The 12,153-nt window shown below is 57.1% G+C and overlaps 2 protein-coding genes across 2 annotated transcripts; both read left to right on the top strand.

Moving 5' to 3' along the window:
* Positions 1 to 1,819: 1,819 nt before the first annotated feature.
* MYCTH_2301588 (uncharacterized protein) lies at positions 1,820 to 7,796 on the top strand. Its single transcript, XM_003661724.1, has one exon. The coding sequence runs from the start codon at positions 2,199 to 2,201 to the stop codon at positions 7,677 to 7,679; it is 5,481 nt and encodes a 1,826-aa protein (XP_003661772.1). The 5' UTR covers positions 1,820 to 2,198; the 3' UTR covers positions 7,680 to 7,796.
* Positions 7,797 to 8,900: 1,104 nt separating this feature from the next.
* Positions 8,901 to 11,320, top strand: MYCTH_2301585 (uncharacterized protein). The gene is made up of 6 exons (XM_003661723.1): positions 8,901 to 9,081; positions 9,168 to 9,319; positions 9,380 to 9,620; positions 9,693 to 10,314; positions 10,380 to 11,083; positions 11,140 to 11,320. The coding sequence occupies exons 1-6, from the start codon at positions 9,029 to 9,031 to the stop codon at positions 11,183 to 11,185; spliced, it is 1,818 nt and encodes a 605-aa protein (XP_003661771.1). The 5' UTR covers positions 8,901 to 9,028; the 3' UTR covers positions 11,186 to 11,320.
* The last annotated feature ends 833 nt before the right edge of the window (positions 11,321 to 12,153 follow it).

Genomic DNA, 12,153 nt, shown 5'->3' with positions numbered 1-12,153 from the left:
TGAGATCACGCTTCTCGACTGCTCAGTGTAGCGCACTGCACGTCTTACCTGAGTCAGCATAAGAAAAACCGAAACCCTTCTGTAAGGTAGAAAAGAAAAAGATGGCCAGATTCCCCTCAGAGACCTACGGAACAGTCAGCGACACGCCGGGTCATTTCTGCTGGCAAGACGTGAGTGCCAGAGGCAAGGCATGGGTGGCGGCACTTGATTGGCGAGCAGTGGATGAGTTGGCATGCGGGACGTTGCGGCGGTTCGCCGGTGCGGGCAGGCTCCGTTTTTGGTAGTTTTAGGTCGTGTACGCCGCGGATTGGACGGGTGCCCGCATACCTGCCGCCAAAAGTTGGGGCCGTTGGCAAGCGAAAGGTGGGGCCACCTGCAAGGCCAACGCAGCGGGGGCTGTGGTCTGAGTCAACGCTACTTGTGCATGTATGTATGTATGTAGTCCGTACATACCTACATACTTCCCTCAACAACCGAATGGAGGCTCCTACGCGGTGAACAAACGCTTCGAACCCAGACCTGCAGACATCTGGAGGTTCACCTCCGGAACTGTCGACCGCGTCGAACCAAGACGGGCGAGACATAACTGGTGATTCAGGGGAAACTCATACAACTGTAGATGATGGCACTGCACGGTATTTCTTTTGGTAGAAATTAGGTCTGACACTTTAGGCGCCGAGCAAGGTCGTTTGCCCGAACCCGGCCTGGTGAGCTGGAAGCTTGCAGACCGCTTTGGGCCATTGACGGTTCAAGCATGAGTCCGTGGTTGGACCAGAGTTCAATGTTAAAGATTTCGGCTAAGAGCTGTAAGAGCTGAATGCCCGAGGGAGCACAAGGCAAGGCCGTATGAAGTCTCAAGCCGGTTAGTGCCTCCTCTTACCGAAGCAAAGGGAGAAATATAAAAATGGGAGGCTCGATGGGGCAGGAGACGCGTGATAGAAATCAGGCAATGGGAGTTCACCGGATGGCGGACGTGTCTGGCTTGACCCACAGAACGAGGTCGTGTCGGGCTTCCATCGGGCCTTCGAAAAGGGGCACGGTGCTGGATGACAACATGAATGGCGGGGCAACGGTCCCTTGGTGTGTCCCTGGAAACAGGGCAAGGAGAGGGAAAAAAACCGGGGCCTCCCAGAGTTTGACGGCAAAGAAGATGCGGTGCTGCGGCTCGCCGGCCAGCTCATAGATCGCCGTTTGTCCAGTCGCAAGGCCCTGGGGTGTGGGTTTGACGCATGATGATGGGTGGGCTGGTTCGTCGACTTGATCAAGAATCGGGCGTGGCAGATGAACAGCCCAGTGGCTTGTCCCACCAAGACCGCTGCGTGACCCCTTTCGGGACTAGCGGCCCTGTAGCCTGGCCTGCTGTAGGTACCTGACCTTAGTTACCTGGCAGTGGCTGGTCGTGCCTGCCCCACGCTTTCAAATGCTGGACATCGACCATGGAGAACTGGCAGGTCAAGCTTGGGGACACGGCGCGGAGCTGCAGGGAAACACGGTTCCCTCCTTTCCTCTGCTCGCTTTCCCTCGCCCCATCTTTTCGAGAGCCTCAGCGGCAGCTTGCAACGTCATCTTACTCTCCCAACAGCCTTCAGACAAACGCTTTACGACCACAGCCGCTCCTTTTCCCGACGATACAATGCCCATGTTCCTGCGGGACACCTGAGCCCAATCACCGTGGTCGCGAATCGGCCAGAGCCGAAAGCCTTCCATCGCCGCCCCGCGCAACCGTGAATGTTGAGCCAGAGCAACGAACGCGGCGCTGGTTCCCTGTTCTGTACTGCTTGCCTTCCCCGTGGGAGGCCCCCCGCCTGATCGGACAGATAATATAATAATATAAGCCTCTGCTTTCGAGTTCGGTTGCTTTTTCCTCACAACCCGCAGCTATCGGATCGGTCCCTTCCTGCTGGCAGCATATGGGCGATCGCAGTCGCCGCCTCGACTCCCCTCATGGGCCCATTATGATATCCATGCAGCGCACCCCTTCGTCGCCCGTCGCCATTCATCCGTCGCGTATGTTGGAAAGTCAGCACCGCCCTATGGACATCGCAGTGCTAACGTGTCCTGCTTCTGCCGCAGCCCGATCGGCCCCCGCTTCCACGACGTCCCGGTCGCCAACGCCATCTCCACCCGATAACCATGCCGCGGTCGCGCGTTCCCGACGGTTGCGCTCGAGGAGCCCGTCCCGCGCCAACCGGGACCCAATGAACGGCCCAGCGCGCCGCACCGATGACCTGCCCCGACACCCTTCCGTCCTCCACATGCCGAGCCCGTCCTCGGCTCGCAGCAAGCCCATCGTCGACCAGCCGAGCGCGCAGCTGACGACGCCCGCGCCAGGGGATTCGTCTGAGAGCCTTGAGACGGCAGGGTTCCCCGATTCCTTGCCGGATGACAAGCGCAGTAACATGAAGTTCTTGCGGCCACTGCTGACCGATGTGTCACTGTACACAAACCCCAACCTCGGTCCGGAGAATGAGGAGGGTACAACATTGGAGGAGCTGGCGCACCTTGTGCGACTTTCCAAGTACCAGGAGCGCAAGCGCGCAAACACCCGGATCCGACTTCAGAGAAGTTTGGTATCCACTGCCTTGTCCGCCCGTCTGATGCGATGTGGTGAGATGGCCCACCGCAATCTGGTCGATGGCTTCCGTGGAGATGACAAGAAGACATTTGGTGCCTTGTATAACGCCGTCATTGATGTTCGGAGAAGCTGCGACGAGACGCGCCGTTACGCGCTGCTCGAGCCAGAGATGGAACTTCTGCAGCCTCCCGGCGCCGCCTCGTCCGAGGGTTTGGATACGCCCACCGGGTCTGTCGCCGGGTCCAGCGCGCCTTTCAACTCCGTTACGCCCTTCCTAAACGAGATCTCTGCTTCGGCCCGGGAGACCTTTTTGCATTTTCTGAGCCAGATTAGGACAAACCCAGATTACTTGGCCACGCGCATCGCGTCCCTCAAGAACTCGGAACTAGCGGCTCTGACTAGCTTCCACCAGACGCTCGAGCCCATCGAGTCTGTCCTTCCCTACCACGGCCGGTCATCTAGTCGCAACCCTTCCGGAAGTACTTCCGGTGGAGCCGGGGGAGGAGCGGGCAAGGAACGCAGCGCTATTGAGCGGCTGCTCTCTTTTCAGCGCCATGACCCCATCTCAGCCCTCATCTTTACCTGCTTTGCTAATTCTGCAGGCCCCGACAGCGATGAAGACAAGCGTCGGACCGTGACGTGGGCCAATACATGCGCGCGCCTCATCTCCGCGCAGACGACGGGCAGTGAGCAGACCGTCATTTCGGTGCTCAATGTCTGGGTCTCAATGCGTGACTGGGCCGGAAGGTCCAACATGGAATGGTACCTGATGAAGATCCTCGAGGACGGAGCCTTCCTGCTCGACCGTGCCGAGGACCAGCACGGCACTCGCTTCAACCTCTCTGATTGGTCGTCCAAGGACCAGATCGCCGCCGACGAGTTCTACACCCGGGCGGTGGATGAGCTGTTCGAGGTCATTGACGACGAGGACGCCACAGGCATCCCGGAGGGCCTGCTGGAACTGGGAAACGAAATTCTCAAGCGCCTGGAAAGGAGATATGTCGAGAGCACCCGCAAATGGCTGATCGCAAAGTACATGTTCACCGTCTGGCTCCTTGGCGTCGTCATCCACCCGGAGGCCTACGGCATGATGGCCGAGTACCATATCACCGAGTATGGCCGCCAGAAGATCCTCAAAACCGTGGCCATGCACGCCCAGAAGTACGTTGTGGACATGCTCCAGAGCGTGACTCCGGTCTCAACTCCGCCCAAGATTAAAGGCCACATCGAGAGCATATACAGCCGCTTCAAGGATCCCTCCCAGGTTCGGAAGAAGCCCAGACTCTTGCCGGCACGGTCCATTACATCCCTTAGACAGACGGCCGAGGTCCGGCCGTTCTTGGTCATCAGCCCAGCGGATCTTGCTACCATGGTCAATGCCCTATTCCCTGAGCGCAGACCCCGGTCGGCACACTCGAGCGGCCTACGGTCTGGCGCGCCCTCCGTTTCCGGATTCTCTGCCATTTCGCAGCCCATGTCCATCAGGACGGCGCCAAGCACATTTGATAGCATGTCCGTCCTCAGCACGAGCGCAGAGTCTTCATTCAGCGACGCCACTACTTCCCGGGAGCCCCTCTTGGAAGAAGAATGTAGCCCGCGCCGCCATTCCCCGGCCGCGCAAGTAGCCGCCGCCGAGAAGCCAAACAACTACGAGGAAGACGGGTACCGCTTGCGGCTCGCAATGGACGAGATGACGCAGGTCCTGGGTCAGGAGGTCGTCAACGGCTCGTGCCACCCGTGCGCTGAGAGATGGTCCGTCCTGTTCATATCCAGCGATGGTAACAAGCTGTCGACCCACATGATGTTTGACCCAGACGATGACCTCGAGGACGAGGAGAACTCTTCAAGCACTAGTGACACCGAAGGTGAGGAGACGGATGAGGGGCGCCCGGAGCTCAACAAGGAATACCACCAATTGCGCGACTCTATCCTGAAGCTGGTTCAGGAATACGAAATCCCCCAGGAGCTGGAAAGCGGCGCCACCAAGCAGCAGACCTTCAGCAACCGTGCTTCGACCCTGAAGAAGTACCGCAGTAAAAACAACCGCGTCATCACCACTATGGGCAGCCGGAATCCTTACCGCCAAAGGGCCGCGAGCATCGCTAGTAGTCTCGCCGGGAGCCCTCCGAAGAGTGCCAAAGGAAAAGAAAACGAAGAGGACGGAGAGAACTCGTCTCCACTCATAACCATGTTAACCGCCGCCTGCTCGCAGTCCCGGGCTCAATCCGATTTTGTCAGCGCTCACCTTTATTGGAGGACGCTGCAGCAGCTGAATTCCTTGACGTCCGAGTCGTTGCGTCGCAACGGCTTTGCCGCGCTGCTCAACATCTTCTCCCGTGGCCCGCGCGACTCGATCCGGCGGTCCGCAGCCGCGATCGAAGAATACGACGCCTGGCTGGTCTGGCTCAAGCAGAGCCAGGAGCGGGCCGAAGGCTTAATTGAGAGCATGATGCGCCGCCTGCGGGCGTTGCGCGACAAGATGTGGTACGTTACGGACGTGCGCAACTCGGCGCCGTACGAGGACTCGAGAAACGTCGCAGTAGCATTGAAGACGATGGGCCAGCCGCGCCGGTGGTCTTCCTTCCAGCGCATCAAGAATCACATGCAGCGGGGCCCTGCCTCGAACTACATATTCAGGACGGAGTCCCAGGTCCTTGACCTCCTGGCAGCGCCAGAGGAACAGGGGGGGCCGAACAAACTTCGCGATGAGCAAGCCGAGAAGACCGCTCGGTGGTTGCAGCAATACGGGGTGGAGAACTTCTGTCAAGGCGAAGAGCGTATCCACCGTTTTTGCTGTGAAGTGGACAATTGTGTCAGCAAACTGGTCGGCGACAGCATCATCGACGGCCCGGTGCTGTGGTCGAGCGAACTCTATGCTCGGGACCGACGGGCGTTTGAGACAAGCAGCAAGGCCCAGCGAGACCGAGATCGTGACAATCAATCCGTATCATGGGACGACTCAATTAGCGTCGTCAGCGACCCCGACAGGAGGTTCGTGTCCGTCAGCCGGCCGGGCTCGATCAATAGCAGGGATTTGCGGACCATATCGGGGGGCAACATGAGCCAGATGTCCTTCGAGTCGAGCCGGTTCAGCTTCTCCCGCGCTAGCACGGCCATGTCCGAGGCCGCAGACGGGTCCGAGTACTTCGGCGCGTCCTCCCCGGTCCATCAAATCGATCCCAATGCGACCTTCTGGTCACCCTTTCAACACCGGGCTACGTCCCCAACTGCCACCTCCCGAGCGCATTCGCCGACAACCAGCATGACAAATCTCTCGGGCTCGTTTTATCCTCCGCATCACCAGACACTCCCGTCGCAGGCCCAATCAAGCATCCGCTCCGGCGCATCCGTGTCATCCAATGAGACGGTCTACCAACAGCGGCAGTCCGAAGAGAAAGCTCGCTTCCTCGCCGAACTGAGACAGACTTTGACCAGCCTCCTTCTCTCTGATCTAGGTAACCTTGTTTTTGCTCGCGGATCGGAAACGGACGCGTGGTTCGAGGGCCTAGGTCAAGAGTGCATCGACCGCCGAGAGGCAATCCAACGCCGTGCGCGTAAAGCGCAGGCCAAGGAGAAACGCAAGTCTGCCAAGTCGAGCCTGAAGCAGAGATTTCTCGAGCAGAACCGAAGCTTCGGTGACCTGCGCGGAACCGGTGGCAATGACGCCATGAGTGACAAGGCGCTCTCCGACACGCAGAGCCTGGGGCCGGAAGGGGCCGGCGGCAGTCAGCGTGGGAGCCAAAGGGGTAGCCATCGCGGCAGCATTCATGACAATGAGAGCACGGCGACAAGCGACACCATCTCGGCCCGGAAACACAACAACCACCAAGAATCGAAGAAGGAAGCCATGCCCGACTTTCCCTTTACCAAGGCGTATCAGCGCCTGCTCAAGATGTTTTGCGTCCATCCGAACCCTTACGTCAAACTCAATGCTCTCTGCGAGCTGGAACACCTGATCGTCGCGTCTCTCAGCTCCGGCTCCCGGCGGGCTCGGCTGGCGTGGGCTCGTTCCGAGCTGGGCTCGGCGTCCTCTGCCACCGAGGAACCCGGCGTCGGAGCCGCGGGAGGCCGGTCGCAACCTCTCGAGGAAACGATCGATAACGTCAAAGAGCGCCGTTCGCATACACTGATGCAAGCACCTCCCTTTGGCTCAAGCGGCCACGCTCAAACGGGCCGAGTCTCTGGCGGAGCAGGTAACAACGAGACCCGCTCCATTGCCTCTGCCTACCCGGCCAACACGGATGCGGTCGCCAACATCCTCCAAGCCCTCTTCCGCGATCCGTCGCTCCGCCCCAAGACCCTCTTCCGCGACCTGCAATTCATCTCGGCCTTCTGTTCCCCCTCCGTTCTCGACAAGACCGAGCGCGGCAAAGCTTTCTGGGATGCCGCAATCGCCGCCCTCAGCCTCAAGCAGGAGGTCTGCCGCACCATGGTCGAGGTCGCAGACGAGATTGTCAAGAACTACACTCAGTCTCGCAACAGCAGCACAGCCGCCAGCAACAGCAACATCAACAACAACACCAACAACAGCAATAATCACCACCGTGCGGGAAGCACCGCATCCGACTCGGCGGCAGCGACCCCCACAAACGAGTTTCCTCCGCACTCCCCCTCCCCTCCCCCATCGCCGCCCTCCCCCTTACCGCTCACTACACACTCGCTGGCCGACGCCGCGCGCATGTGGACCATCACCGCGAAAGAGGGCGATCCCACGGCGCAGCGCGAGCTTGCCATCTTCTACCTGTCCAACCCGGAGCTGGTGCAGCGCACCACGCTGCCGCTGTCGAAGCCGCGCGAGGTTTTTAAGCAGGCGGTCATGGAGAAATATGGCGGTAGCAGCGGAGGAAGATACGGACATGGGCATGGGCACGGACATCACCAGGGAGGAGGAGTTGGCGGCAGCAGTGGCAGTGGACAAGGCGGGAGCGGCGATGGTGTCGGCGGTGGGATGGACGAAGGTGGTGGCGCCGGGGCGGGCAGGTTAGGGGACGTAAGGAGCGATCCGGCGTTGATGTGCGTGGCTATTCACTGGATGGAGGCGGCGGAGAGAGGCGGAGATGAGTTGGCCCGGACGTTCATGGCCCAGAACGAGATGCGAGGGTGAGGGGTGTTTTGGAGGGGGGGTATAACGGTGTGGTCAATGACTGGATGGTTGTTGAAAGTGTTCTTGGTTTTTTTTTTTTTTTCTTATTTTTTGTTGGCTTGGATGTTGGCTTCTTTCTGGTTTATCTATGATACCTCGTGCATCTCCCCCCAACACACCTGTTTTTGTTGGCCTTTGTTTTGCTCATTTCGCTTTCTTTTCCTCTCCTTCCATCCGTCTGTTTACTCGCGTCGGTTACGGGCCGTTGCATGTCTGTGTCACCCTTGGTTGGATGGTGTGGGACAGTGTGCCGCGCGGGGGTCTGGACGCATCTGGAAAAGGTGTAGTCGTTCTGCGCGCCGGCTCTCGACACAAATTTGCAGTGGGTTCCCCTGGAAGCTTTGGGGAATTCCTGTTTTGGTTCATAGATTCGCGAGACATCCTGTATAGATCATGGGTATTTTGCAACCTCCCATGGTCTCCCGATGTTGTATACAGAGATACCCACAATGTAGTCGTTATTATACGCGATTGCACTCGACTTCACATCTACTGTCTACTAAATCTATCAAGGTGGTGTTGATTGCCTATGGAACCGCCTCTAGAATCTCCGAGAAGAACGCATGTCCGCTATTACTGATTTTCTCCGTGTTCCGTTTGCTGAAGTCCTAACATTAACCTTGAGCGGTGATCGGCCACACATATATTGCGAACTCGACCGACGCGTCTTTAACATGACCCAAATTTCATCGACGGGTTTTCCAATAACAGGCAACTCTGATATCCCCAGCAGCTGGACACAAATCAGCAACATCTGGTAGAAGGCTTTTTGAGCATGTTGGTTTGTTCCGTCTGAAAACATTCTTCTTCTCCATGTCGCTACTCCAGCAGCGATCACAGCGAAAAAAGGCAGACATCAAAAATTATGACCGGAACGGCCCCGAAGGACAATTCAGGATGACCGGCTCCGCGCTGTGCAATGCAGGCCTATCACCCTGGTACCCCTGCTTCTTGATCCAGGTGTACCCGATCAAGGTAAGTATGAGGAAAAAAAGACGAAGAAAACAAGTAAGAAGATGGCAGACCGCGAGGAAATTTATGCTTGTAGGTGATGGTCTGTGCGTGTTTTGTGCCCCACCAACCCAACTCGGAAAGGGCGGTCAAGCCTTTCTGGGTGGCAGAAAGAGTGCCCCGCAATTTGAGTCATCTTTCTGTGGGAGATTGGTTGATGGGGCTGCTTGGGCCGTACCAAAAGTTCACGATCCCAAAGCGGACTGCGGTTGGTGTGTACAAACTTCTTTAGGACCAGCCCCGACGCCAATTCGCCCGTGGATCCTCAATACCTGAAACAGCAAATCTAGAACCTCAACATGCCGACTATCACCGTCGACAAGTATGCTCTCTTCGAAGAGCTCGGCGAGCAGTAAGGTCCCCGGATAGTTAACTACCCCGCCATCGCTGCATCCCCGGCTCGCGGCAACCCTAAACTGACCCGACGGCATCTCGCAGGTTCACCGAGGAGGGCTTCGAACAACTATGCTTTGACTTTGGTATAGAGCTGGACAAGGATACCGAGAATGACCCCTCGCGCCCCAAAGATCAGCCCCCCGAGCTCGCAATCGAGGTCCCCGCTAACCGGTACGACATGCTGTGCTTCGAGGGTAGGATGGTCCCGGCGCAGTGATACTACCCAATATGAAGATGGCTGAAGCTTCCTTTAGGCATCGCGATACACCTAAACATCTTCAGGGGCAAACAACCGACGCCAAACTGGAGACTTGTCGATATCCCCGAGGACAAGATGCAGACCCTCACCATCTCGGAGAGCACGGCCCAGGTTCGCCCGTACGCTGCGGCTGCGATCCTCCGCAACATCACGTTCACGCAGGCCTCGTACGACTCTTTCATTAGTCTTCAGGACAAGCTTCACCAGAATTTGGCGAGGCAGCGTACCCTGGTCGCGTCAGTAGTCCAATCCTGGTGTCATTTCTTTGGAGGGGGGGCAAGCTAAGAGGCTGACAAAGGGATGGGCAGGATTGGGACACACGATCTCGACACCATCAAGGGACCGTTCACATACGAGGCCCTGCCCCCGAAGGACATCAATTTTGTCCCGCTCAATCAAACCAAGAAGATCAACGGCGAAGAGTTGATGAGCTTCTACGAGACCGACAGGCATCTTGGCAGATACCTCCACATCATCCGCGACAAGCCCGTGTACCCAGTAATTCTTGATGCGGACAGGAACGTCTGCTCGCTTCCACCCATTATCAACAGCGAGCGCTCCAAGATCACGCTGAACACCAAGAATGTCTTCATCGACATGACGGCGACGGACCAGACCAAACTCGACATTGTCTGCAACATCATGGTGACCATGTTCTCCAAGTACTGCGCCGAGCCCTTCACGATCGAGCCGGTCAAGGTCATTTCAGACCATAACGGCACTACCCGCATCACGCCTAGCTTAACTACACGGACGATGGATGTTGAGGCTGATTATCTCAATCAGCTTTGCGGACTCGAAGAGTCACCAGAGTCGATCTGCAAGCTCCTCAGCAAGATGGCGTACACGGCGAAGCCATCTCCAGACCCCAAGCTGATCAGCGTTGCGGTCCCACCGACAAGGGCGGATGTCCTGCACCCATGCGATGTGGTACGTCGAACTACGGATAGTCTCCAGCTTATTGTTTAGTGGGCCCACTGACATCACCTTGTCAGATGGAGGATCTCGCAATTGCGTACGGTTTCAATGATCTTCCGCGGACGTCGCCAAACAGGTCGGTCACCATTGGCAAGCCGTTGAAGATCAACAAGCTCAGTGATATCGTGCGTCACGAGTCCGCAATGGCTGGTTGGGCCGAGGTTATGCCCCTAGTTCTCTGCTCGCACGAGGAGAACTTCGAGTGGTTGAACCGCAAAGATGACGGGAAAACGGCAGTCAAACTTGCCAACCCGAAGACGGCGGAGTATCAAATCGCCCGCACGTCTCTGCTCCCTGGCCTGCTCAAAACCCTGGGAGAGAACAAGGCGATGCGCCTTCCGCTACAGATCTTCGAGGTGTCCGATGTCGTCTTCAAGGACGAGACTTCGGAACGACGGGCGAGGAACGAGCGCCACTGGGCGGCGGCCTACTATGGCAAGACCAGCGGCTTCGAGATCGTCCACGGCCTCCTAGACAGGGTCATGACAATGTTGCGGGTCGCATTTGTTACCCATGAGGAGGGCCTCGAGGGCAAGACCATTGACTTCAAGGTGAAAGAGAACCCGAGCGAGCGGGACGGATATTTCATTAAGGAGATCGATGAGCCCACCTTCTTCAATGGGCGTGCTGCCGCCATATACGTGCGGCTTGGGGGCAAGCTGCAACGTATCGGCGAACTCGGTGTCTTGCATCCTACCGTACTGGAGAAGTTCGATCTGAAGTAAGAAGACCGTTTTCTCCCAAAATTTCGATGGGCATCCTTGCTAACCGAACCAGATACCCGGTGAGCACACTAGAGCTCAACCTTGAGGTTTTCCTTTGATATAGCGCGGCAGCCTTGAAGAACTTAGATGCGGTCCCAGTAGCGAGTCGCCCAAAAAAAATAGAGCAAGATTCATTTATCCATGAACTTCCACCGGCGACGAAAGGAATTGTTTGATTTCACCGTCGTCGTCTGCTCACGATTTCGGTGTTCCCGTGCTCAACTGCTTATCTTCGCCACTGGTGTCTCAGCCAGACTACGTGTCAGCGAGCGAATATTGCTTCGTGCCACGGAAATGGATCCTGGATCATCCTTGCAGTAAGAAAGTCATTCTTCTGGGCCTCTCCGACCGTTAGTCCTATTCCCGAAAGGGATATCGGGATGTATCGCGTGGGTAGGACGAGATGAGACAATCCCCTGCTTGCTGACTGCGTTGCATGCAGGCATGTTTGTTTGGCCGAACTCAAGAAGGTTTCTGCATCCGTGCCATACGAAAGGATGCTATAATTACACTACTGCACTGATTCGCCTGCGCCTTGATCCGATCCGGGGTTGCTCCGAACTTGCAGGGTCAAGGCCACTACACTTCTTGGCCAGACATGTCACTTTGAATTACCGTTTGGGGCGGTAACTTCCGAGTTAATAATCAAGCACATCCGACCCTGAATGGGCCATTCGCTTACCAATCTTTCGCAGATGGGATGATCATCCCCGCTCTCCGACATTCACTTGAGAGTGTAGAGGTTTAGCCAACAGCAGCTAGCTTGATTCGCCGCATGGTGATTCCACGCCGACGGGTTCAACTTCGCTCGCCTCAGGGTACTGCTGCTCAAACACAGAATTTCTCGATGCATATAAGTGTCGTCACGATGAGTCCTGGATCTGCGGTGTGACTCCTCGATGATTTGGGTTGCGGAGTTAGCAAGGCGGCATTTGTAAACCGGACGGCGGAAAACCCATATCGCGACTTCTAGTAGATTCGAGCAAAGTTTGCAAAGCCGCACACTCGGGACTTACACGGAGACTTT

This window comes from Thermothelomyces thermophilus, chromosome 2, assembly GCF_000226095.1.
Source record: "Thermothelomyces thermophilus ATCC 42464 chromosome 2, complete sequence".
NCBI lineage: Eukaryota > Fungi > Ascomycota > Sordariomycetes > Sordariales > Chaetomiaceae > Thermothelomyces > Thermothelomyces thermophilus.
Note: the sequence above shows the minus strand (reverse complement) of the source record. Positions and strands in the feature narration are given on the sequence as shown.